Source organism: Eutrigla gurnardus (assembly GCF_963514095.1).
Source record: "Eutrigla gurnardus genome assembly, chromosome: 2".
NCBI lineage: Eukaryota > Metazoa > Chordata > Actinopteri > Perciformes > Triglidae > Eutrigla > Eutrigla gurnardus.
In genome coordinates, this window is record NC_139916.1 from 12377186 (window position 1) to 12403929 (window position 26744).

General features: G+C 44.3%; 1 protein-coding gene across 2 annotated transcripts in view; it reads right to left on the reverse strand.

The window, feature by feature from the left end:
* Nucleotides 1-1671: 1671 nt before the first annotated feature.
* Nucleotides 1672-26744, reverse strand: part of flnba (filamin B a) — a 50533-nt gene continuing 25460 nt past the window's right edge. The window contains exons 15-49 of one of the 2 annotated variants that reach the window (XM_084026098.1): nucleotides 26545-26688; nucleotides 21945-22068; nucleotides 19995-20155; nucleotides 19793-19883; nucleotides 19183-19337; nucleotides 18704-18821; nucleotides 18536-18615; nucleotides 18261-18446; nucleotides 17207-17521; nucleotides 16980-17097; nucleotides 16196-16396; nucleotides 15538-15711; nucleotides 15265-15427; nucleotides 15010-15170; nucleotides 13543-13834; nucleotides 13036-13189; nucleotides 12724-12913; nucleotides 12390-12637; nucleotides 11921-12001; nucleotides 10980-11076; nucleotides 10721-10861; nucleotides 10146-10274; nucleotides 9880-10053; nucleotides 9364-9522; nucleotides 8922-9125; nucleotides 8578-8730; nucleotides 8346-8468; nucleotides 7284-7550; nucleotides 6438-6575; nucleotides 6229-6344; nucleotides 4520-4652; nucleotides 4239-4415; nucleotides 3911-4129; nucleotides 3481-3690; nucleotides 1672-2903 (exon numbers count right to left, since the gene is read on the reverse strand). In XM_084026098.1, coding sequence (XP_083882224.1) covers nucleotides 2716-2903; nucleotides 3481-3690; nucleotides 3911-4129; nucleotides 4239-4415; nucleotides 4520-4652; nucleotides 6229-6344; nucleotides 6438-6575; nucleotides 7284-7550; nucleotides 8346-8468; nucleotides 8578-8730; nucleotides 8922-9125; nucleotides 9364-9522; nucleotides 9880-10053; nucleotides 10146-10274; nucleotides 10721-10861; nucleotides 10980-11076; nucleotides 11921-12001; nucleotides 12390-12637; nucleotides 12724-12913; nucleotides 13036-13189; nucleotides 13543-13834; nucleotides 15010-15170; nucleotides 15265-15427; nucleotides 15538-15711; nucleotides 16196-16396; nucleotides 16980-17097; nucleotides 17207-17521; nucleotides 18261-18446; nucleotides 18536-18615; nucleotides 18704-18821; nucleotides 19183-19337; nucleotides 19793-19883; nucleotides 19995-20155; nucleotides 21945-22068; nucleotides 26545-26688 — 5784 coding nt within the window. In that variant the 3' untranslated portion in view covers nucleotides 1672-2715. The remainder of the gene's footprint in view (nucleotides 2904-3480; nucleotides 3691-3910; nucleotides 4130-4238; nucleotides 4416-4519; nucleotides 4653-6228; nucleotides 6345-6437; nucleotides 6576-7283; nucleotides 7551-8345; nucleotides 8469-8577; nucleotides 8731-8921; nucleotides 9126-9363; nucleotides 9523-9879; nucleotides 10054-10145; nucleotides 10275-10720; nucleotides 10862-10979; nucleotides 11077-11920; nucleotides 12002-12389; nucleotides 12638-12723; nucleotides 12914-13035; nucleotides 13190-13542; nucleotides 13835-15009; nucleotides 15171-15264; nucleotides 15428-15537; nucleotides 15712-16195; nucleotides 16397-16979; nucleotides 17098-17206; nucleotides 17522-18260; nucleotides 18447-18535; nucleotides 18616-18703; nucleotides 18822-19182; nucleotides 19338-19792; nucleotides 19884-19994; nucleotides 20156-21944; nucleotides 22069-26544; nucleotides 26689-26744) is intronic. The other variant, XM_084026099.1, reaches the window with a different exon arrangement.

Sequence of the window (26744 nt, forward strand, 5' to 3'; positions counted from 1 at the left end):
ACTTTTTTACGACTTTTTACAACATACTATAGGCTACTATGACTTTTTTCACGACTTTTTTCATGACTTTACAACATACTATACTATGACTTTTTTCACAACTTTTTTCACGACTTCACAACATACTATACTATGACTTTTTCACAACTTTTTTCATGACTTCACAACATACTATACTATGACTTTTTTCATGACTTTACAACATACTATACTATGACTTTTCACAACTTTTTTCATGACTTTACAACATACTATACTATGACTTTTTCACAACTTTTTTCATGACTTCACAACATACTATACTATGACTTTTTTCATGACTTTACAACATACTATACTTTGACTTTTTTCATGACTTTACAACATACTATACTATGACTTTTTTCACAACTTTTTCCGACATACTATACTACGACTTTTTTCACAACTTTTTCCGACATTCACGATTAATATTTTCGACATACTATATTAGGACTTTATTCATGACCTTTTTCTTTACTTTTTCCGAGATACTATAGGCTTACTATAAAATTTGTATGACTGCATACAACATACTATGACTTTTTTCATTACTTTTTTTAATCTAGTACTTTTAAAAGTCATGGTATGTCAAAAGAAGTCTGCCTGAGTGTGTTATTGACTGGTGCGGTGAGCTTCTTGTCCTCTATGTTTCCAGGTGACTAGGTGTGGCAGCCACCTAGATTGACAGCACCTTGGCACAATGCTCTCCTGCAGGATTGAAGGCCAACTATCAGCATTGTGCTTTCTCTCTCCTTTACCTGCACACACCTCACCAGCAGACACTGGCTTTTGGCATTTGTCTGACTTGTGTTTTGCTCCTGCTTTGTCATGCTGATTACAAACTTTTATTCAATAAATACTTTTAATGTATTGCCATCCAATGTGTTGGCTCTCACATTTGTCATGGTCTAGGAGCCAGGTTATGACACTACTAGTGTAGTATGTTGAAAAAGGTCATAGTATAGCATGTCGAAAAAATGTAGCAAAAAGTCATTGTAGTAAATAAAGTCATAGTATGGTATGTTGAAAAAAGTCATAAAAAGGTCATAGTATAGTAAATCTAAAAAAAAAAGACGTCATAGCATAGCATGTCGAAACAAATCACAGTATATGTTGAAAAAAATCAGAATAGAATTTCAAAAGTCATGTCTTAAAAAAGTGAAGAAAAAAGTCATAGTATATAGTATGTAAAAAAAAAATATTAAAAAGTCACAGTATAGTTTATAAAAAAGTTGTGAAAAAAGTCAGTATATTTGTCAAAAAAAGTCATAGTTAGGTATGTCAAAAAAAATCATAAAAAAGGTCATAGTATAGTAAATCTAAAACATAAAAAAGTCATAGCATAGCATGTCAAAAAAAATCGTAGCACATTGACTTTTTTCATTTTTTTCAGGCATTCTATACTGTTTTTTTTTTTCCATAGTATAGAATGTCTAGTAGTAATATCATTAGCTTGTATTTTAGATTTCTTCATGAGTATCTACTATCATGAAACAAAGAGCCAACAAACAGACATTTATTTTATTGTTTAACCTCATCGGGACATTCAACACATAGGATGAATCCCGTGATGGATCAGTGGATCTTAACTGTGAGTGAAAGCAAAATGTGCAGAGTTGGTGAAATATACGAGTCAAGTCACTCTTCTTAATTCCAGTTGATTTTAATTATCAAATGTACATCATCTCAGGGTTTAGTTTCATATTAAAAACATCCCTAATACAAAAAGAGAAGGTACATAACAGCCCCCCCAACCCACCCCCCCATACAAAAAGCCTCTCCTCCCTTAAGTATCAAAAAGTAGCAACGATCAGGCGACGACGTCCAGTTGAGATAGAAGTTTCTACAGGAGTCACATATTCTTGATTCTTGATGTGATATTTGAGACATTTTTATTAACGCAGCGGTTCAGACCGGAACTGAGGAAGTTTAGTGAGATCTGCAGCTGAAGGAACAACAGAGGAACAGCGGCGAACCCAAAGCGCATCATTAAGTAGTCTGTAGTTTTGTTGGTTTTTTTACAGTGCAGTGAAAGCAGCTTCTAACAGTCACTGATTCATCCATCGACATTAAAGAAATCACACAATAAACATCAGTAGTTGCATACAGTTTGAGGGGAAACGTGGAGAATTCCAGTTTTCTTTTCACTGAGATGCTTTGTTTTTATAATTTGGTCGAGAGAAGAGGAAACGGACTCAATTTTAGGATTCAGGAGCTTCCTGGGGCATGATTTTCTTCACCGTGTAACCAGAAGCAAAGTGCTGTGTTGTCGTTTGGCTACACTCCAAAAGCTTTTCAAAATCTAATTTTTAACATTTTTAATTTTCCATCAAGTGTAAAAACTAGTTTTGAGTGCAAAATATGTCAAATGCAAAAAAATCTCAGTTTCCCAATCAGATAATTTCTCCCTCCAGTTCCTCTTCAGATTATAGCATCTTTAATCATTTTAACACATTTCCTTTTTATCTATTTTATTTCCAGCGACGATTTTGAAAAACAAGCACATTAACAAAATACTTTATACTTGTGATTTGAACTCGAACACATCCGTAAGCAAAATGTACACATAAACTCTGTCAAGCAGGTTGTTTCGCCGCGTTATTTAACAGCATCTGCTCAAAATAGGGATGCCAAACGGTTTTTCGGAAGAGGGACGGAAGGGTTTTTTCTTTTCTTTTCTGTTCTCTCGGTGCATCATGGGACGGTGACATGGAAGGGGGAGCCCGGGATGTGGTCTTCGCCCCACTTGACCACCAGGATGTAGTTGCCCCGCTCCTTCAGCATGTAGCTCACGTTGTACTGCAGGCTGCCCAGGTGTTTGACCAGAACCTCCTCGCAGGGCACCTGAGGGCCGTGCACGCCCACCAGGAGCATGTTCTTACCTGGGAACAGGACGGGGAAGGTGACATCCCAACATTGTTTTCATTCAGAGCCAGCAGCATTCTGACACTTCAATATCTCCTATCTGCTGCCATCTAGTGGCCTATTTGACCCTCTGCATTACAGTGCTCTACTTGCATTGAATATATTATTTTCATGGATTTGTCTCAATCTGCTGCTCTCTCTACTCTGTTTATCATTTTGTATTCTACTGTGACTTTAACTGCTTTTAACTGTTAATTTGTTTTATACTGTGTTCATAGTATATTATTGTATTTTGTTATTTGAACTATCCCCTTTTTGCTGCTGTAACACTGTAAATTTCCCACTGTGGCACTAATAAAAGGATTATCTTATCCATTTTCCCTTCAGCGCAATGCATGATGGTCTATAATGCTTAGTAAATAACCATCGGTGGTACGATACTTCTCAAGGTGAATTATGGGATACTTTGAGTCCACCATATAGGGTCTAATAATTCCCCCTACACATTCAGACCAATACAACATGGAGAAGTTATTTCACATCATCGTAGGTCAACACTGAGGCGTTTCCTGTTGTGGGCGGAGTCTTCCTTACCAGCTTTGCTGCAGTCGACGGAGAAGTTGCCTCTCTGACCCACGAAGGCCTTGCTGAGGCCGGGACCTCGGCTCAGCACCTTGCTGGCGTCGGAGTCGGTCAGCCAGGGCATGGCACTCTGGGTGAGGCTGCTGCTGGACGCCCGCAGTGCTGGATCCACCGTCAGGGTGGACGTCTCGCTGGCGTTGGTCACGTTCACCAGCCGAGCACCTGAGAGAGGGAACCAGGTACGACCATCCTTAATAAACGGTGCTGCCTTTAAAAACCTTAAAACATTTAATTAATCAGCAGGCACATTACAGCCTGCCTTATCAGCTTCTACTTAAGTCACTGCTTGCCCTTCATTTCCCAGAATGCAACTGGACAAGCCACAATGAAGCTACCAGGATATTTTGCATCTAGCAGATGTGCTATCCATCCATCCATCTACCTGTGACCTTGGCCTTGAAGGGACTGCCCCCGATGTGGTTCGGTCCTCCATATTTGATGCTGATCAGGTAGTTTCCAGGCGCCATGGGAGTGTACTGCACCTTGTAGCCCTCTGGAACCTCCTTGCAATCCATCTTCACCTTGGACGGACCCTCGATGGTCACAGCCAAGGCCCCGGGGCCCGCCTTAGTGTTGTTAATGGTGAACTCTGATTGGCTACCTGCAGGATAAAAATAAATAAATGGATATAGCAGTGGTTGTCACAATGTCGCAGCCCTTTTTTGGCCTCATTTTGTGATTGATTCTTAGCAGGCAGACAGGTAACCCACCTGTCGTGCCTCTCTCCAGTCCAGCTCCATACGCCGAGACCAGACCGGGCTCTCCCGTCTGCCCTGGTTCTCCAACTCGGACCTGGAAAGGACTTCCTGGGATGTGAGAGCCGTTGAACTTGACGTCAATGGTGTGCAGACCGTTCTCCCTGGGGATGAACCGGATCGCGTACTTGTCTGGAGGACGGGACAGACGGTTTGGTCACTACAAGTCCCAGAATCTGGTTTCTTAATACCTCTTTAAGTTGCCTTGAAATCATGAAAAAAAAAACTGCACAGACCTTTTTCCAGCTCAGTGACGACACACTCCTCCAGAGCTCCAGAGGGGCTGTGGACTTTGGCCTCCATCTTGCCCTTCGCTCCATTCAAACGCACCGCAAAGGATGCTGGGTGATTCGCCTTCAGACCAGACTCCTACCGAGTCAGTGCAACAGGGACAGTTTAACAACGGGGGTAACAGCAGCAGTGTGAAGTGCTGCAAACAGACTATTTCTACCGTTTCCCTCTGTTTGTGTTGTATTCTCCGTCTCCTCGTCTTACCTGAGCTCCCATTGGTTGCAGCTTCAGCAGACAGACAAACAGCCACAGCGTTAAAAAGCAGCTAAAAACGTACCGGCGATGGTCTTTCAGTGCAGACTGTAAACTACAGGGGGAAATGTGATATTTGTATTTGGTTGATTTTGGTAGGAATTTAGACTAAAATATGTTGTGGGACATTTTACAGTTTTAGCACCCTCTGGTGGTCAACGTAATAATGCATTTCTGTACTGACGTTACTTATAGGTGGGAAGTAATGAAATATTAAAGTAAAATACAAATATTTTGTTACTGTACTTGAGTAGAATTTTCAGGTATCTCATTCATTTTTTTTCATTCAACTTTGTACTTTTACCCCCTACATTTTAAAAGAAATATCTGTACTTTCTACTATTTCCACAACATGCTCGTTACTTTAGTTTTAATGCATTTGAGGGGAATTATTGATTTTTAGATGAGGTTGGTCTACAGACAGGAAACAAACTACAGTCTCTGAAGGTACGGCAGGAGGTCAGCTGTGGCCGTCTGTCTGCTGCAGCTAGGCAACCGAGGAGCTGATGAAGATGATGAAGATGCTGGTGTTAAAAGCCTTTAAATGAAACACAAGAGAAACACCAACAGCTCCACACCAGACTGGAGAGGGATGACCAGAGCCAGGCAACACGGTCCAGGGAGGGAACATTTACCAACCAAGCCTAATGTAAAATATGTAAAATACGACGTATTAAAACACATTATGTGTCGCCTGATTGGTGTGTGTGTGTGTATATGTATGTATATATGTATGTATGTATGTATATATATAATGAATCAAAATCCCATCAGCTGAGTGTGTTCAGTAAATATTAAGGAAATATGTATTTGATGGTGAAAAATGGTCATGATCTTTAACAATTATAATAATCAATGCTGATCACTCTTTGGGTCCAGCTTCTTAAATATGAGGATTTGCTATTTTTTTCTTGTGTGTGAAATTAATGTCTTTGGGTGTTTTGGTTGATGTGATAAATAGAAGACATCACTTTGGGTATTTTTCTGCATTTTTTAAATATAATAAGTAGGACAATCATGAAAATAACGATCAGTTAGAGCCCTAGTTGGTCCTAAAGCACGTGTCCAGAATGGACTTGGCTTTTGGTGATGTTTCCTCCACACATGGACGCTGCGTTAGCCTGGCTCTGGTCACGTCCATGAGGCCAGTTGCATAAAGCAAATTAAAATGCTTCAACTTGATCCGTACTAATGCAACGGTTCGACCAGTCGGGTCTTTGACGTTGATTTCATCATAAAGTTCATGTTGATAAACTTTGACCCGAACCAGTCGAACCATCACACCCAGTTCATCTGCTCCTTGTCGGACTATGGAGTGGATTTTATTTTTATGCAACTGTGCCCCAGAGCCCTTTAGCAAGGCAGGGCAGGCTGGCTGTGGAGGTGTCTCCTCATGCCTCACCTGAAGGCCGGTAACAGTGAGGCGGCGAGCGTCGTTCGCCGGGGCGACCACGGGAACGAGGTAGGGGCTGTCGGGAATGTGCTGGTCGTTGAACTTCACCGAGATCTCGTAGTCGCCTGGAGGGGAGCGAGAAGAAAACGCCGGTCAGAGTGAGAGAGACGCCGCGGCAAAGGATCACCAGAGTCAAACCGTGGCGGCGTTTTCTCTACCGGGGTCCTGAGCAATGTAGGAGACGCCGCAGGAGCCGTCTTTACGGTCGTCGAAGGAGATCTCCGCCCTGCTGGGTCCCTCCACGGCGATGGAGAGACCGCCGGCACCCGCCTCCCTCGTCCAGATGCTGAACTGGGCTGGAGAGAGAGAGAGAGAGAGAGAGAGAGAGAGAGAGAGAGAGAGAGAGAGAGAGAGAGAGAGAGAGAGAGACGAGATTATTTCTGAATACACAACTCATTATTTAAATATATTTAGTACTTCTCCTTAGGTTATATTATATACATTTACTACATTTATGTTGACATTTAGTGTATACTCATTTATATTATTCTTTTTATAATATTTGAATCCAATGCGATATTTTTATCTTCGATTTTCATGTTTCTATTGGTTGCATTACTTTATTTTATTTTTTTAAATACATATTTAATGAGAATTATTGGATGCAGCCTGAGATCCAAGATTTTCATCATTTCGACGGCTGGTTCTCCGTAACTGTTGTGCACACGACTACAGTGAACGTGAATAAAACTTTAAACTTGAAACGTTTTGGATTGATGTCAAACGTAATGACTAAACCATAAAGGAGACCAGAACCTGGACTCTGTGGTGCTCAGTGGTTCCTGCTCAAGATGTTAATGTTTAAAATAAGGCTCAAAAAATGGTTCAAAATACTAAAAATGTCCTAAAATAAAGTTCGAGTTAGAAAACATTACTCAATGAGGAGGAAATATAGCATTTAACGGAGACTAGCTGCTAACATGTACGTAGGTGTGATGTGAAGGTGAAGGTTCATGAGGAGAGAATGCATGAAAACGTTGAGTCAGCGTTTGTGTTCCGGGTACCTGGCTCTCCTGCCAGCGCTCCCTCCAGTCCCGGGCCACCTGCCTTCACCTTGGCGGCCCCGCCCTCTCCAAGCGGCCCCACGGTGAACTGGAAGGGGCTGCCCGGCACGTGCATGCCCCTGTACCTCACGCTCACGCTGTGCACGCCCATCTCTGTGGGCACGAAGCGCACGCAGTAGGTGTCGTCGCCCGCGGCGACCAGCTCGGCAGGCTGACGCGCTCCGGAGGGGGAAGTGACCTCAGCGGTGACGTCCTGCATGTCGATCGCTGCAAAATACAGACGTGTGTTTATAATCCATTAAGCTCAAATGTAAAATGAGAGACGAGGAAGGAGCTGCAACTAAGTGAAGCATTTTATGTTGCCAACCTTGCGCTGCCAAGCCAGCATTTTTTTTTTTCTTAGGGGTACAACGCACCCTCCGCCCCGCAGGCATCAGCGACCCAAACACCCCTCGCTGCCCTCGTCCCCCCTGCCAGCACCAGGCCGGAGAGGCCGGAGATGAGGCGCACATGCCCAGGGAGGAGGCTCTGACCCCGGGGAACCGCAGAGGAAAGAATCCTGCAACCGCCGGGTCTTCCAGACCACCAGAGGGAGCAGTAGGAGCGGAAGGAGGTGTGAGAGAGGAGCTGCCGAGACGAGGCAAGGTGGAACCAGCTCACTGAAGGAAGGAAGGAGGAAAAGGTGGAGGAGGAGACAGAAGGCAAAGGAGGAGGAAAAGATGGAGATAAGGGAAGAAAAGAAAGAAGTAGACAGACAAAGAAAAAAGATTAAGAAAAAAAGGAGTGTAATGATATAGAAATAAAGGAAGGAGAAAGAGGGTGAGACGAGGGGGAGGACGGAAGACGAGAGAAAGAAAAGAGATCAAGAAAGGCCAAAGACAAAGCTGATGGACTACAATCAGAACAGCAGAGAGAAACCAGAGAGATGAAAACGGTTGAACGCCACCTCCAGACTAAAGAGACTAAAGCCACGAGACCCGGTCAACCTCCAATCGTGAGCCTTCAAATTAGTGAGGTGTGTGTGTGTGTGTGTGTGTGTGTGTGTGTGTGTGTGTACTGTACCTGGTATCTTCAGACTGAGGTCACACACACTCCCCACGCTGGCAACAGACGCCGCCTTCTGTCGTCGGGTGATGCTCTCCCGGATACGACCCTCTCCCGTCACCCGCACTGTGAAAGGACTTCCTGTTGACACACACACACACACACACACACAGACACACGTGTGTAAGGAATTGTTGCATCTATAATAATAATAATAATAATAATAATAGTAATAGTAATAACATGATACCTGGAACGTGTTCCTCTGCGAAGCGGATGGAGACGATGTAGTTTCCTGGTTCGGTAGGACAGTAGGTGACTCTACACGTCCCGTCCTCCATGTCCTCTGTCTGGATGTCCACCTTACTGGGACCTTCGATGGACAGAGCCAGGCCGCCGTAACCTGCACACAACCGTCGATATATATGAAGCCAACACTGGATGTCATCAAGGTCACAGTGACCTTGACCTTTGACCTCAAACCACCAACATCTAATCCAAACCCGAATGTAAACTGCCTCTGACGTGGAGGTATACCAAGACACACTATTTAAAAAACAAACGTGGCGTTTGAAGCCCCCCCCCCGTACTGACCGGCGTCCCGGGTGTCGACGCCGAAGCTGGAGTTGGTGAAGGTGGTTCCCTGGACGAGGCCGTCGCCTGAAGTTCTGACTTGGCTGGCGTCGCCGATCTCGGACTGGACAACCATGATGGTGATGGGACTGTTGGCGACGTGACGGCCGTTCTTCAGGATGCTGACCCGGTGTTCACCCACCTCCCGGGGGATGAAAGAGATACCTGGAGGGGAACATGGAGGAGAGACAGGAAGCAGAAGGTGGCGGAAGAAGAAAGGGATGGGGGGATGAGGAAGTGGAGAGAGAGGGAACATAAAGGAGGAACGTGTTTGAGGAGGAGGAAGGAAGAGAGGACAGGAAAAGGAAGAGGAGGGAGGAGAGAAATGGTTAGAGTTAGAAACATAAAAGGAAGACAAAAGGTTTTACTGTTCATGAGTGTGTGTTTATTTATCGGTGGTTACCGATGTGGTTGTTGGCCATCCTCTTCAGCAGGCAGGGCTCGTCCCGGCCGGAAGGCGCCGCGATGCTGGCGCTCAGCAGGCTGAGGTCCGTCTCTTTGATGTCCAGAGAGAAATCCGCCGCCGAGCCCAGTTTGACCTGAGAGCGCCGCTGGTTGTCCTCTGAAACGTGAACGTGAAACAGATTAGACGTTTCTGTGTGTGTGTGTGTGTGTGTGTGTGTGTGTGTGTGTGTGCTGCCTAGGAAGTTGCAAAAATGATCCGTTTCATTCTGAAAAGTCAGCTTTAACATATAAAAAAACCCAACATGGCTCGGTTCAAAATTTTGTTTCGAAATCAAAACTTGTTCAAACAGAGAGAGACCGGAGTCTCACATGTCAATGTAATCCAAATGGATTTAAATGAATGCCTCCGACTGCAGAAAAATAATAAAAAGGTCCTCAAACATGTGTCGTTAGAGGAATGTCTTCCATTTAATCTAAAAATCAGTTTTATATGAGTGTCTGTGTGGAGTCTGACCGGCGATCCTGGCGGTGAACGGGCTGCCGGCGATGTGTTTGCCGTTGTATTTGACCAGGATGTTGTAGTCGCCGGGCAGCGTGGGCATGTAGCTGACGCTGCACGTCCCATCCTTGTTGTCCACGCAGCTGATATCCGCTTTGGACGGACCCTCTATGGCTAAGTCCAGACCCCCTGGACAGGATACAGGATACAAAACTTCAGTAACAAAAAACACGAGTCGAATGTTTGTGAAAACTGTTTATAATCTGTTCCTGCTGCAGTACCTTCAGAGGCGTCCTCTGTGAAGACAGTGAATGTGGCCTCCTTGTTGGCGACGCCGTAGCTCAGACCGGGACCGTAGGCCGTCACGTTGGGACTACTGGCGTGGTTCACGTAGAACTGAAGGGGAGACTCTGCAACCGGCACACACCCAAAACAGTTAAAACAGTCCTCAGGCCACAAACCGCCTTTGTTCCGATTAAAGGGGAATCTGAATAGTGAAGTTTCACATCACTATTATCCCGGCAAAAAATAATTGCAATTATCCAGATAACCATCAAAATATGCTTAAAAATGCCACAAAAAACAGACTGGAATCACTTTACATTTTGTAAAGAAACTAGACTTGCATCACAGTGAGAAAACGTGTTATTTTTAGTAAAATTATTTTGAGGGAAAACATTTTTTAAATAGGGTAGCGAATAGCGAATTAAACAGCTTTTTAGCGTACTTACACTTTAACTTACAGCTGTACAGTACTAACAGCATGTTGGGATGAAACGCAACCCCCCGTTTCACCTTTCCAACGAACCCCGGTCACCAGGTGTGTGTGCGTGAATGTGTGTGTGTGCACACTGACCTGGGATGTGTGTGCCGTTGTATTTGATGTGCATCTCGTGCAGGCCGGCCTCGGTGGGCGAGTACTGCACCGTGACCGTCCCGTCCAGGTTGTCTGAGATCACCGGCTGAGCCGATTTACCTGAAGGCATCAGCACCTCACCTGAGAGAGAGAGAGAGGGAGAGGGAGAGAGATACCTGTAAGTATCATCATCACTCTGGTGCTTATTTTAAAATAGTTGCTCAGTGGCCCAGTGCTCCATGTCTCAGAGAACTCTCACCTGTGATCTCTCCCTTCCTGAAGGAGAACGGGATCACCATGTCGAACGGTCTGAAGCCACTGCCATTGACGCTGCCGCTGATTGGCTCCGACGTCACCTGGAGGGAGACACGTTCGACAACTGAAAACAACTTCCTGTCCGTCCCAGCGACCTGCGTTAGAAAACATGCTGCTTGCATCCAAGCTCCCGCCCAACACAAAAAGGGGGGGGGGGGGCATCCTGGGAAGTGTAGTGCGATGAAGCAGAGAAGGAGGATGGTGATAATGATGAGGCGGTGACTCTGATGCAGCCACAGCGATGAAGAGTGCACTGAGGTAGACGAGAAAGGGAGAGAGACCGCCACAACAAACCCGCCTGGAGGAAAAATAATACAACTCTCAAACACCCGTAGCCATAGCAACGCCTCCTGCAACGCATCTCACATACACCTGGATTCATGTTGCTGCGATCCCATTGGCTGAGTCAAAAACAGAAGCGATGAGATGGAGGCAAAGCGGGCGAGAGGATGAGGAGAGAGCTGAAGTTTTTAACCAGCAGCCACCTGCAAGAGAGGAGCAGTGTGTGTGTGTGTGTGTGTGGTATGTTCCTACTGTATACAATAAGTGTACGTAGTCATGGTGACGTCACCCGTTGATTTGCGGGCTCCGGTTTTTAGAGTTTGTCATTTTGGTCATCGCCGTTTTGACTTTTAACACATTTTTGCTTATTTTTCTATTGTAAATGTTCATATTTCTATTTTTTAATGATGTCTTATACTTATTTACTCTTATACTGAAGGCCCTGCAGCCTTGAAACCAAAGACTGTTTCTAAGAAGATAAAGAAGCATTTTGGGCCCTCGCCATCTGTGAATATTCACAACCAGTGACGGAAGTGACCATATTTGGACTTGGAGTGTGTGTGTGTATACATGTGCGTGCATGCATGTGTGTGTTGGGGGTACCCAGGGCTGGGAGCCAGCTCCGGGGATGGCCTGTTGCAGTTGAGACTTCTGCTCTTGCATCAATGGTACCTCATCAGTAGCCTGAAGACATGACAGTAAGGGTTAGCATCTGACCCCACAGACAGACAGACAGACAGACAGACAGACAGACAGACAGACAGACAGACAGACAGACAGACAGACGTTTTGGTGACACTACTGTGGCATCGTGGGTAAATCCAGGTCTGTAAAATGAAGGCATGAGGTAAAAAAAAAAAAGTGAATCTGCAACCAACCTGATTAAATCATAATTAAATCCTAATTAAAAATGAATTGTTTTTCAACCGGCAGCTGCAAAACATTTCCATCCGTCTCCGTGTCTTTGGCTCAAAGCTGCAGCAGGTGATCACCGCGGCTCAGGTGAACCCATTTTGGATCCCCAACCAAGTGTAAGAACCCCCCCCAACACAAGTCTGCATCCCTCCCTCACCATGACTTTGAAGGGGCTGCGTGGGACGTTCTCTCCTCCGAAGCGGACGTAGATGACGTAGTTGCCGGGCGCCGGCGCCGTGTAGAAGATGTCGAAGGTGCCGTCCTCGTTCTCCAGCACCTCGGCCTCCACCTCGCTGCCGTCGGGCTGAACCACCACGCAGCTCACCTTGCCTTTCCCAGCACCCTTAGCGTTCACCACCAGGCCCAGCTCCTCGCCGATGGCCACCGTGGGACCCACACCTGGACCTGGGGGGGAGGGGGACATCTTATGAGATTTGTTCTTTGACCTTATTTACGTTCTCTGTACGACATCATCACACCGGGTCACGTACCAGTGACGGTGCACTTGCTGGCGTCTCCGGTTGCCGTGGCGCGGACTCTGTAAGGCGAGGCGGGGATGTCGTCGCCGCCGTACTTCACGACGATGGTGTAGCGGCCAGCGCGGTCGGGGATGTAAGACACGGCGTATGTACCATCACCGTTGTCATGGATACAGGGCTGCTTCGGTTTACTGTCCTGATCCTGGAAGGAGGGAAGCATAGATCGTTTAAGTGTGTGTGTGTGCGTGTGTGTGTGTGTGTGCGTGTGTGTGTGTGTGTGTGTGTGTGTGTGTGTGTAGGATAATCAGCGTGTGCACTACTGACGGTGATTTGCACGCTCAGTTGGCCCTGGCCGGCGTCCTTGGCGTCGATGTTGAACTCGACGGGGAAGCTGGCGGGGACGCCGTTGGTCAGTCCGGGGCCGCTGGCTCGCACTTTACTGGCATCGTGAGTCGGCAGGACCCGGAACTTGAAGGGACTGGAGAGACCACAAACACTGTTACTATGGCGATCCTCAGTACGGTGCCGACGTTCTCCCAAGCAAGGCACGCCACAAACACTACAGCAAGGGGATTTTCTGTTCCCTTATTTGAGTTGATTTGACCCGAACATATTAAACATAGAAATTCGCTTTTTCCTCCAAATAGATCTTCAGTTTTTTCATCCATTTAAAAACTGTTTAAAAAGTCTAAAAAGATTAAGACATTAAGCTTAAAGCCAGAGTACAGAGAGACAGTAGTCTGTCCCTCCCTCCCTCCCTCCCACAAAAACGAAACACACATTAACTCCATTTAGCTTTCAGTGCTCCGGTCCTGCAGTACTGCTCGGTACCTGTGGGGGACGTCCTCCTCGGCGTACTTGACGGCCACGGAGTACGGTCCCTCCACGGACGGTGTGTAGGACACCAGGTGAGTCCCGTCCCCGTTGTCCGTCACCTCCACGGCCTCCGCCAGGCCTTTGGGAGCAGTGACGGCGACGGCCAGCGGGGCCACGCCAGCCTTCCTGCAGTCCACGGTGAAGGATTGTGGGATATTGGCCCTGACCCCGGACCCCACGCCGGGACCAGACACCTTGACCTTGCTGGAGTCCACCACGTCCGTCACTGGGACTTTGAATGGACTTCCTGGAGGCAGACAGGAACAGAACATGTGAGCCAGGATTACCGGCTAATTGCGATAGCTCTATAAAGTGCATCCTGCTGTTACACTTCACATGGTTTCTGGGTAATGCGGTTTTTATCCGTTTCCTGGTTTTCTGTACCTCCAGCTGAACCACAAACCAACAGTTAGCTATTAAAAGGTGTCGAACAAGGAAACATGCTGCGCTTTTCCTGAACAGAGTCAATTAAACTGAACTGCAGCTTTTTTTTTAAATGTATTTATTCATTTTCTAACTTGCACCACATCTTTAAATCATTAAACTGAAACACTCGGCCAATAACGGCAAAAAAATGTAACATATCATTAAGCGCATCTATTAAATGTTTAACACCAGAATCGACATTGAAGTGCCTTTCCTTTGGTCTTTTTCTAGATTTAAAAGAATTATTCTGTTTTTTCTCCTTCTATCTTCTTCCTATGTGGCATATTGTTGTCTGAAAACTATTAAAAACAAACATGACGCCACAGCGCTGTTAGGCATCAGCTAAAGCTTCTTTGTTAAAGTTAACGAGACCTTGGCATGGGAATGTTGGAAACCCAAGAAGGCAAAATCCATGTCCTTGTTAAGTTTTACAGGAGGAGCGATAGAAAGTAGGAAGCATCCTGACTGGAAACATTACAACACACTACACCGGTGGGGGGGATTAAAGGGATTCAAACCAGCCAGAGCTTCATTGGTACCAACGGAGAGCCCAAAGGGCCAAAGTAACGGGAACACGATATTATCCCAGTAATCATCAAAATATTCTTAAACTCTTAAAACGTACTGGAATCACTTTGCATTTGGTTAAGAAAAAAATATTCTTTTTCAGCACGGATAAGACATCTTTTTTTGGGTAAAAAAAACAATCAAATAATCTTTATTAAGATTATCCTAATTCAAAAGGTCTCCCTGCAAGTATAAATAGAATAAAAAATACAAATAAAATTATAAAAACACACTTAAGAAGAATTTATCGCGATAATCGTAAAGTAAATCGTAGTTTATTTGAATGTTTTTCACTAAACTATAGATGTATGTCTTATCTGCGATGCAATAAAAATATTTGTTTATTAACAAAATGCAACGTGATACCAGGATGTTTGAGTTTGAATCATATGTTGGCGTTCGTTTTGGCGTTTAAAAACCTTGTCTCACCGGGAATGTGCTCTCCTCCGTAGGTGATGTTGACGTCGTAGAGGCCGGGGGTGAGGGGAACGTACTCCACGCTGCAGCTGCCATCTTTGTTGTCTTTGCAGGACATCTTGGACTCTGATGGACCCTCCACAGTGATGCCGAGGCCGCCGATACCCGCCCCTCTGGTTAGAGGATAAACAAAAAGTAACCAAAATCAGCATTTTTAGTCATTGCATTGATCAAACTGAGTCTCTGGCCTTTGGCTGCCAACGGAACCTGGTGATGATGTTGAAGTTGTTGGGCTTCTCAGTCAGGGCTCGTTGGAGCCCGGGGCCGGTGGCCACCACTCGGCTCGGGTCACATCCCTCTGCCACGGAGACCTTGAACGGGCTCTTAGGAACCGGCGTGTCATCATACAGAACCTGGACGCTGTGGACGCCTGAAACCGGGACAAACGGAAGCTGATGACCACAGCGACACGGTTTGGCAAAGAATCACAATTTGGGTGTGTTTCAGTCTCGAACACACGGTGTGCAACGGGCGCGTTACCGTTCTCGAAGGGCGTGTAGTCCACATTGTAGGTCCCGTTTGCCTGGTCGGTGATCTGACAGTCCGTCAGCGCTCCGGACGGGTTCCTGACCTCCGCCTTCACATGGTCGCCTCCTTGCCGGGTCAGGGGACGGGCGTCCACCGTGAACGATGTGGTGGCTTCTCGGAAAACGTCTGGAGGGGTGAGGAGCGCACCATCAAAGTTAGTTCTACTCAAAGCAGATCTATAATAGGACATTTAACATCCCCCAAAGTGGGCTAGTTTAAAAGACTTGGGCATATACGCTCTACTGAAGGACTCAATTGAGGGGTATTGTGGGAAGTCCCCCCAACTTTGTGGAAGTGCAATATAAAACTAATAATCCCATTTTAAACTGTTTAAATTACAAGATGTGCATCTAAAAAGAGATTCTGCTTTAATTAAAACGACTATAACCGATATGTTTATATGACAATGTACCAAATGATAAAATTAATTATCAAACAAAGAATCATCAGCTCAATCTGTCCGTGGCTTTACGAAGCTTTACAGTGAGTTGCCGCTTCGGGAAAAGTTGTAAAAACTGCAGTTTCTAAAACCTTTAGAAAAAGTTTCGAGTTTTCTGAGAGCAGAAAATAACAGCAACAGCAAACGGACTCAGATGGACCAATACCGCACCTTGTCCTTCCACTCCGGGTCCGAACACTTTGACCTTGGAGGTGTCGACGGCGGGGTCCGCCATCACCTTGGCGGGGAACCCGGGGACGGCCTTGCCTCCGTACTTCAGCAGCAGCGTGTACATGCCGGAGGTCAGGGGGACGTAGGTCACCGTGTAGGTCCCGTCTTTGTTGTCCACCACCTCCGTCTTCGCCTTGACTCCTGCAAACAACAGATTTTAACAACTCCACCTGATTAGACTGAAGAGAACTTGGACCCGACCCGAGACTCTAATCCCAGGTCACATCTGGCTGCTTAAATGCATTGTGTTGATGTATTAATGAAGCCTGAAACAAACTGAAATTGAAATCCCTTAATGTGGTTCTGGTTCTAGTAGACGACTGTCCCGAAATATATTAATGATTTAAAGCAAAAGATGGGAAATGATATCCATTAGATAGTTAGCTTAGCATAAAGACTGTAAACGGGGGGAAACAGCTAGCCTCACTCTGCTCTCCACCTACCAGCACCTTTGATCCTCACAAATTAACACAATATATCTAATTTCTTTAATATTTCCATTTAAAAAGGTGTAAAAACAAATTATAATGTCTCTTGTTTTTACACAACAAACAAGATAAAGCATGTTGAGGTGTTTGTAGGCTGGAAACTGGTTTATTTGATGGACAGATGTGAGAGCGTTTTCGTGTAAATAGCACATTCCCCATAAAGTGTAACTATTCCTTTAAAACAGACATGATGTAACAGCTGACTACTGGTTACTGTGTAACAGTGTTGGTGTTACCGGAGCCCGGCGCAGAGCCGGTCGGGCTGGTCGGTGAGGAGTCCAGTGCGGCCTCCAGGCTGAGTTGCCCCGGTCCGGCCCGGGAACAGTCCACGTTCACCACGCTGGTCTCTCCGACCTGCACAGACACAACGAGCCAGATCAGACCGGAGCTGGGGCCAAATCCAGAAGCTTTATTTCACAGAACACATCAACATCATTGCAGAATTCATCAAAGACCGGTTCACCTTGGCTCTCTTCAGGCCTGACCCCGACGCCACGACCTTAGAGGGGTCAAACGGCATCTGGATGTCGGCTTTGAACGGCGAGCCCGGGATGTGGACCTCCTCAAACAGGATGTTGACCAGGTAGTCTCCGGGCTCGGTGGGCAGGTAGGAGACGGAGCAGGTCCCGTCGCCGTTGTCCGAACATTCGATCTTGGCCTCGGTGGGCCCCTCCACCGTCAGACCCAGACCCCCGGTGCCGGCGCCCTTGGTATCGATGCTGAACTCCGCCGGGTTTCCCACCAGACCTCCTTTCAGCCCGGGACCGGACGCCTTCACCTGGAGGGAGGATGAGAGGGGCCAAAGATGGCAGCCACTTTTAATGCTTTTTTATTTTTTACTTTGATTACTTACTTTTTCTTACAATTTAGTTCGTCTCAGCCTCTTTTGTCTCCTTAAGGTGTGGATGGAGCAAGAAATTCTACATGCATATTCATAGAAATGTTTTTGTTTCTTCTGTATTCTCCTTAAACCTATAGTGGGACTGTAAACATTATTTTTTTTTCTCTTTATAAATAATTGCCATCAAGAAGACACGGAGAACAAGAACTACTTCATTGAACATCTAGATATATTAATATTGTTCCATAGAAATGTATTCCTTCTTTTTCTAACTTTTTGAACCTGAAGGAATTTCATTATATCCATTTTTAAATCCAATATTTAAACATTATCCTGCATATGTATAAGTGCAAAATACCACAATTTAACCTAGGCATTTTTATATATGATGATATTATTATTAATTTCATCGTCTCACATATTCTATATTTTATATTATTATTAAATATCTTTCCACCTTTTCACGTGTTTTTATTGTGACTGCTGTCCGTTTCATTTCTCTTTTTTTTATTCTTTTTTTCTCAAAAAAATCTTAAAAACCACAAAAATAATTTAAAAAAAAGCATGTATAAATAAAACAACTTGGAAAAACAAAAAAACTTCAAGGGATTGAAAAGAAAAGAAAACTTAAAGAACAGTTGATCTTTCAGGCAGTCCTCAAGGATGCCGACGTTACCTTGCTGGGGTCTGGAGGCAGCTGGGCCTCCACAGGGAAGGGGCTCCCGGGGACGGGGTGTCCGTCGTAGGACACGTTGACGGCGTGGACCCCCTCCTCAGTAGGGGTGTACCGGACCAAACTGACCTCCGCTTTACCGGGCTGAGGCTCCGTTGTACACTTGAGCGCCCGCTGGCTGGGACTCAGCTAGTAACACACACAACAACACAACGGATGAAGCAACACTGGTGGTTTTAGATTCTTGAGAAGTGATCCCTGGAGACCTGAACACTCACCACTGCCACCTCCAGGCGACCCTGACCTCCTGCACCCTTGGTGTTCACCATAAACTGCTGCTCCTGATTGACCTCCGCTCCTGAAAGGCATTCAGTTATTTTGTAAATTAAGTCATTTAAAGCTGACAAATGTCAGATGACGGATAACAGAAAGGACAGATGTCTTACTTCCTTCCAGGTTGTCCACGGTGACTTTGCTCAGATCCAGCGGGGCGGCGATGCCGACCTTGAAGGGGCTCTTAGAGACGGGATCTCCTCCAAACTTCACCGTGATGGCCTGCTCTCCCTGCAGACACACACCCAACACATACAACTACTACTACTACTCATATGAACCCAAGATCCTGATCTGCTCCAGATTTCTGCCTGAAGTCTGTTCAGACGTTTTTTTCTCTCCACTATGTGGCGCTGTAACTCTCGTTCCTGGAGATGTTGGGATTCACCAGCGTGTTCTAGTCCTCCTCGATGTGTAAAGTGTCCTGAGATAATTGTTTTCGTGATGACAATTTCACTTTGATATTGTTGTATCGGGCGGATAAAAACCCCACAGGGTCTGGGGTGTAGGTGTGTATCGAACACACCTACTGACTGGCTTATTTATGTGACGACTTACAGGCGAGTGTGTAATGAGTGCTTGTTTGACGTACCTGCTGTACAGGTGTGTATTTGACCGTCTGGGAGTAGTCGTAGTTGTCGATGATTTCAAAGTCGTTGACGGGGGAGGAGAAGGTAACGTCCAGCGGTGCTTTACCGGCTCCTTTGGTCAACACCGTGAAATGAGTCGGCTTACCGCTCTCCACACCTGCACAGGTAGAGAGAGAGAGAGAGAGATGTGTTCACACCAAACATGAAGGGAAATATTTTGAATGGCGCCACTGCATACAAAGTCACTGCAAAGAAGCACATTTTCACAGTGTCAGTGTTGAGATTCTGCTCCGGTCGTCACTGATTCAGAACCGGAGTCTAAACAAATTGTAGCGGTCTGTGGTCTATCAGAGGTCTACGATAGAATCTCGCATTAGTCAAGAGACCAGACCAGACAATGTGAAGAAACCAGAGACGGTCTACGGCACAAACAACAAGGTCACTGCCGTATTTATGTCTAGACGACGTTATTTGTTAATGGAGCAGCTCCGACCTCCGATAGAGCCATCAGAAAACAAGCATTTTAAAAGTTGTTTGCTTGTCACATGATTTCGTCATGGTGTGTGTGTGTGTGTGTGTGTGTGTGTGTGTGTGTGTCTGTGTGTGTCTCACCAGTACGAGCGAGTCCAGGACCCTCGGCCTTCACCTTCGATGCATCGTGAGAAGGCTCGACCTTGATGCTAAACGGGCTCTGTGGAACTTCCTGTGTGGAAAAAGTCACACTGGAGTCGTTTAGAACAAACCAACAACATCTTCACAGATCTATGCAGAGATTTCATCGTGTGTGTGTGTGCGTGTGTGTGTGTTTGTGTACCTTGTCAGTGAACAGGACTTTAACGGTGAGTCTCCCAGCAGCAGGAGGCAGGTATTTGACCGTGAACGTGTCGTTGGCGTTGGGGATGATGTCAAAGTCCACATCAGCCTCTTTGTCACCGACCATATTGGCTTCGCACTTGATGCCGACGCTGACATCACCTGGATAAAGATACACACACACACACCATTTGAATAGCAGATTGCACTGATTTTTCACGTCAATTCTTTAAGTGTGAAGAGCTGACGAGCAGCTTCTTTATTTCCAACATCTTCCACTAAGGGGTGCTAAGATGTCCCCTCTTTAGCTCATTCATTTTACTAACTCATGTGGGGAAACTTTGTGCCCCAGGATTGATGCACTGCTGCAGGCTCTCCGATGTAAACCTTGTTGTGGAAAAATGAATCTGCCCAATAAAGATCAACAACCAGGATCAGCTTTTTCTCCGAGGTTTATTCCACTAAGTATTCTCATCTGCAGAGGAGGTTCACCCCTGCCTTCTGATGCAAAGGTTCAGAATCAGCAGGAACGACCCTGAGTCCAACGACAATCTCCCTTTTAAGGAGGAGGAACCATGGACAAAGGACGGATCATGTCCTATCTTACAAAGACAAGATGTACAGGCAAGGTCAAGATTTACAGAACACAGGCGTCATAGTCCTGAAAGTATCTTATGTCAATGTGGCACTCATGTTCATATCATCTACAAACAGGCATTCATTTTCGTCATAGCATAACAGTCAGATGAGGAGATGCGGATCGATGTCTGGCCTGACAAATATTCTGATTATAAAGTACAAACATCCAAAATTCCCATTACAACCTCCACGCAGCACAATGGAAGCTTGTCCTTCAGCAGAGCGAGCCGTCAATCACGACGGAAGAATTCAAAGTGTGAGAGGAATGAAACAGGAAACGGCGTCAGACAAAAGAGACGCATTGTTCAACCGATCCGACGACTTGTCTTCTCGCTCGCTCTCTTCCGCCTTCACCTACTAACCCAGAGCTTGATCGCCCGGGAGGGCAGCAGAAGATGTGTGATATTAGATTATTTTATGTTGTACCTGGCTCAATCTTGTACTATAGGGTTGTTTATCCATTAACAACACTTTTTTTAAACTAATCATATATATAGAATGTAAAACCAATACCAATTATTACTTAAGTTTGAATGAAGTGTGAATTAAATTGTTGTATCTTTGTATCCAGAGTCCGTGATCGTTGGAGCAGTGGAAAGACCAACAAGACTGTTTTGATGAAATGTATTCCATTTCTGTTTGAATGAAGTGTGTCCATCGGGGAGGTAAAAACGAGTGTTGTCTGACTGGAGTCTGCTGACTGAGGCGAGCATATTAAACTATATGTTTGGTAGTTAGTAACTACGGTATGGGAATTCTGCATGATGGCAATATGTAACATCCAGGCATTAAAAACAGATTCATGTTTGACAGGGACATGTGCAAGCTAAAAAAGGTTATGATACATTTTTGTACTTGGTTTTTACAGGTAGGTGATGAAACGTGATCTGGTGTGTGTGTGTGTGTGTGTGTGTGTGTGTGTGTGTGTGTGTGTGTGTGTGTGAGAGATCTGCTCACGAAGGTCGAGGTGATGAATTTCCCGTCAGGATGTTTCTGCATTGAGATCATTGCCAGCGCATACCAGGGGGAAACAAGTGTGTGTGTGTGTGTGTGTGTGTGTGTGTGTGTGTGTGTGTGTGTGTGTGTGTGTGTGTGTGTGTGTGTGTGTGTGTGAATCACTCACAGATGATATAAAGGTCAATTTTCGTATGCACACTTAAGTCTGTGTTGTTCTGACGCAGATGGAAACTGCTTTAACACCAAATAAAACTGGCTGTGGGGGATTTCCTGTTTTAATTATCACTGTGTGTGTTTGTGTGTGTGTGTGCATGTTGTGTCTGTCTCTGTTGTGTATGTCTGTGTTGTATCTTACCATCACCAGCTTCTGAACAATCCACAGTGAAGTGCGTGGGCTCGTTGGCCTTCAGTCCAGTTCTCTCCACTCCAGGACCAAACACCTTCACCATCTTGGGGTGGCTGCCTTTACCCACGTTCACCTGCAATCACCACAACAGGAAATTAGATCACTTAGTTTAAAAAGTTAATTTAAGGAGATTTCCTCCCGATCCTGCTGCGATGCCTACAACAGCACAGTAGTTAATTTGTTTTTTGGTATTTTAATTATTACAGAGAATGAACACCAAATATGGAGTGCCACAGGGCTCCACCACGGATCCCCTACTTTTTAGCCATTATACACTACTGTACTCGCTTGTATATATATCTCAGATGGCTAAAGAACGGTGAAATTTGATGATGTGAAAGGGGTTGAAGTGGCAATCCTTAAGGTGTCAGTGCTGGTTGATTTTGAATTTATAGTTGAGAGAACATTTTGGAATTGGATTTTGGAATTTTGTTTATACATGAGCTTCAAGTTTTCAGAATTATGTTCACCATTCCAGTTTATATATAATGGAGCAAAAGTGTAATACATTATTCTTCCAGGAATGTAACCACAGGCACCAAGATTGCAGAACTGTGCATTTCCAATACTTTCATCAATACATTAATTGTATTAAAAACTTAAAATTTAAATTTAAATGTCTTTATATTGATTCAAGGGGCCACTGGACATGCCAATAGTAATACATATCGTGGTGCCAGGCTCATGGTACTTTTTATATTCGTGTTCCTTGATGGAAGATTAAAATTATTTGTGCTTCAGAACATTAGACATGTGTTGGATGGGAGGCTCTTCTGACACCGAGGTGTTAACGATGACATCAAAGTGTAAATGATAGGTGGTGTTCAAAGTGTACAACTTCATGAAATTGTAAACTTGCTTTCACGTTTTAATTTTTACCAAGATGTAAACATAGTTTAATAACAATTCTATTCGTAACCCTACGATTGAAATTATATTATCAAGGATTATAACAGGTTGGTCATGTGTAGTAAAATATAATATTACACTAAAATAAAAATATCCAAGACAGCAAACTCTAAAAAGCAAATGAACCAAACAACACAGTAAAACATTTCAGTGAAATATCAGACTTTATTATGTAAACCCATCTATCCTCCACTCATTATTTAAGTGGAAAGAACAGATGTTGGGTTTCAGTACAGCTGATGATTAAGGAAAGTCAACATGTTAGTTACAGATTTCACTGTGATCATAAAAACAAAATTCATTGACTAAAGTCACCTTTGGAAAAACCTTCTTTCCTCTAAAATATTTAACCTTCAGTTACCCAATGATTGAGAATATCAGAAATATATAAGACATGTCAACACTCACTTAAAGTAACCCATAGAACCTAGAAAACAGTCTGCAAGTGCGTTGCGTTTAGGGCGTTTTCGTTTTTTCTGTCTGAACACAAATCCAACCGACATCCAAGGGCAACATGTGTATGAATATTTCTCCCTGAATCAGAACAAAGCAAACTAACTACAGGTCTGAATATGTTTGGTATAGAGATGTATTGATACCGTTGTTTTCCGTCTCTCCTGTGGAAAGATACATTTCACCTCAGTTTCACTTTATTTTGACGTGAAATGTCACTGTAATAAATGCTGGTGAGACCGTGAGCTGTGATTTTTTTGAGCAAGTTAAGGTCAACTCAGGTTCCCATCATGAAGCTCCACGTTGCCGTTTTCTTTTTTTGTTAAGACCTTCCCACTTTTAATGAGAAGGTGTTCCCAGCAGCGCTGAGAGTTGGGTGCGACTGTTTACTTTCTAATCGTCAACTGTGTCAACACTGCAGAGGCAGGAAGGTGCAGTCGATAGCCTGCAGGCTGCTGCAGCTCACGACAGGCCTGTGACATCAGAGGTAAACTGTGCAATGAAACATTTTAGGCAAGTACAAACTTCTCTGGAGCGATTGGACTTGTACGACAAATACTTCCATCAGAGACAGAAAAAACGGATTTTGTTCGGATATGAACTGTCTGAAAGCAGTAGTCATCTAATTTTCTTGCTTAACGCTAAAATTAAATGTTCACGTGGAAAAAAAGTCTCGAGGAACCGCAGCGACTTGTCTCGATGGTTCCTCTATCTCATAACTTGGATTTCGCACCTCGGTTGTCTCAACGCAAAAAAATTGATCATCTTTGCCAACTCCTGAGATGTGTTGGCATCGTCACAAATTCCCGAACAGCTAACAAAACGCATCCAGACACATCTGAAAGTTTCTCAAGAGAGATATCAGCCCGGCGGCTGAGACTATAAAAATTCATAACGAGAGGGAAGACAGCTGATAAAATCCAATACCTCACAGCGGTAAGTACTTGGCAAACAAATCTATCAAACTGAGATTTAAAAAAGAATCACAAGGGTGTGTTACAGCGCTGAGAAGACAAGTTAGTGCATATCATATAGAGCTGGATTCACTGAAGAGCAAGACACATATCGCCTGGTTTACTACAGCGATGCACCGAAATAAAACAACTTTGTTGTGATTTAATTGCAATAAACGGATAAAAATGATGCCGAGTGACAATGACGATGAATGGTTTAAAGTCTAAAGTCATGGTTTGTTAGGTCTGTTTGCAAGACGACAAGCAAACAACTTTTAAAATGCTTGTTTTGGCAATGGGTCCGATCAGAGGTAGGCTATGCTAACACCGTAGCTGCGTAAACACTGAAAATAACATCTTCTCGGCATAAATGCGGCAGCGACTTTGTTGTTCGTACCAAAGACGGACTCTGGTTTGTACTCATAGTCTGGTTCAGCCTCTGTATGAAACGTAAGATTCTAGGGTAGAGCTCCAGGAGACCAAAGGCCGCTATGATATGTTGAAATAGTTGAAGGAGGTGAAATATGAAAATGAATAATGGGCGTGAACGCACCTTAAAACTAAATTCTGATAATATTTTTAGTCAATTTAGTCATTATTTGACCCTGTATATGGTTACAGTAGAAATGCACCCACTTCATTCTAAGTACCGGCAATATTTTAGACCAGGAGTTTAATTTTTTGAAAAAAAAAAAAAAAAATGTCAGATTAAATAGACTACAGCTGTTTTTTCAGTGTATCAGATACATATTAAATCAACATTAAATTTGTAAAATAATTGGATTAGACTCCGTATCCGCAAATACCCCAATATTAAAGGACTTTTAAAAACCCTTAGATACCCTTACTTTAAAGTGTATATATATGCATAACGGATATTTGCAGTTTTAGTAGTATTACTAACGCTTACTTTCTCCATTCATATAATGTAACTCTTTAGTTTGTTGGCGACTACATTAAACGTTCTTCACTGGTTTGTATCTTAGACCAGAAAGTTCTTGTGTGGCTAAACCCCCCCAAAAAAGTGTAAAATCATAAAACTCAAAGTGAGTTACAGTGCATGGACAATGGTTACAGTGCATGTGGTGATTATAGTCTACATAAAAACAACTTAATTACAAAAAATATTTCATTTTTAAAAAGTTATGATTCGTTAGGTTGTTACAGTGCACAGACAGACGTTACAGCGTGGTTCATAAACGATTACATAAACGAATAAAATGTGAAAATCAATCAAAGTACAACAGGGTTTGATTAACACAGTTGCAACTGAAATTTTTGTTTGATCATGTAGCAGACATTATTGATAGGCGGTCATGATGGAGACACATCTGATTAGCAGACAAGCTAGTAGATGTAAATATTGGCATTGATTTTGACAAATGAACTAACAGTTTGTCTGGAAGAATACTTTTCTTTTTAAAGATACTCTCATTTCTTTTTTCTTTTTGAGAAAGAGATTAACATCATTTTCATGTCCCATTAAGCACAGAGCTGCAAGTCAGGGCGGGGTTAGCCTAGCTTAGCATAGAGACTGGAAACAAAGGGAAATAAAAAAATAAAGTAATAAAAACCCAAACACATCTACCAACATCTCTAACGTCACTAATTAAAACACTGAATCTTGTTTGTTCAGAGACAGTCCTGCACTGGCAGCGGTTTCCAGTCTTTATGCTAAGCTAAGCTAACCACAGAGATTGATGTTGATCTCTTCAGCTAACAAAAAAAAAGCTTATTTCCCAAAATGTGGAACTCTTCTTTTTACGTTAACTGAACTGACAGAGACGAAAGAATAAAAATGGGACATTTTACTTCACATTCATTCATTAATTTCAAATTATTTAAGCCCTTTCTTTTAAATAAAAAGACCGTTAGCTGTGAGTTTCCATCATTTCATCAAATGATTTGTTCTTTTTTCTGTTCCAGTAATTTCTCTAAAGGGGATTACAGATTTGATATTTCTGATTTATTCCCGTGGCGCTCCACTAGGTGTCGTACCTCTCCTCGGTGTACGTAGTGATGATAATCAGAGGCTTCTTAGCTTTACTGCTCGCATCTTTACACTTCGACTGTGGAACAATCGACTGCGACTCGGTGACTTTGACGCTTTCTGCCTTCACTAACGTTTCTGACTGGACGACGTGAGGACGTCCTGCTGCCTCAACCGGATCCTGGGGTTTGGGTGGGGCGTCACTTCCTGTTTTAACGGGGTGCGGCGGCGACTGGCTGCTTACCCTGAAGGGGCTGTTGGGGACGGCGACTCCGGCCCAGGCGACGGCCACCGTGTGCTTGAGGGAGGAGGCGGGCACGTAAGAGCAGGAGTACAGTCCGTCGCCTTTACTCCTCACCTTCACCTCCACAGGAAGTCCCTCTGAGTTCTGACAGACCAACAGACAGACCGACAGACAGACCGACAGACAGACAGAGACAGCAT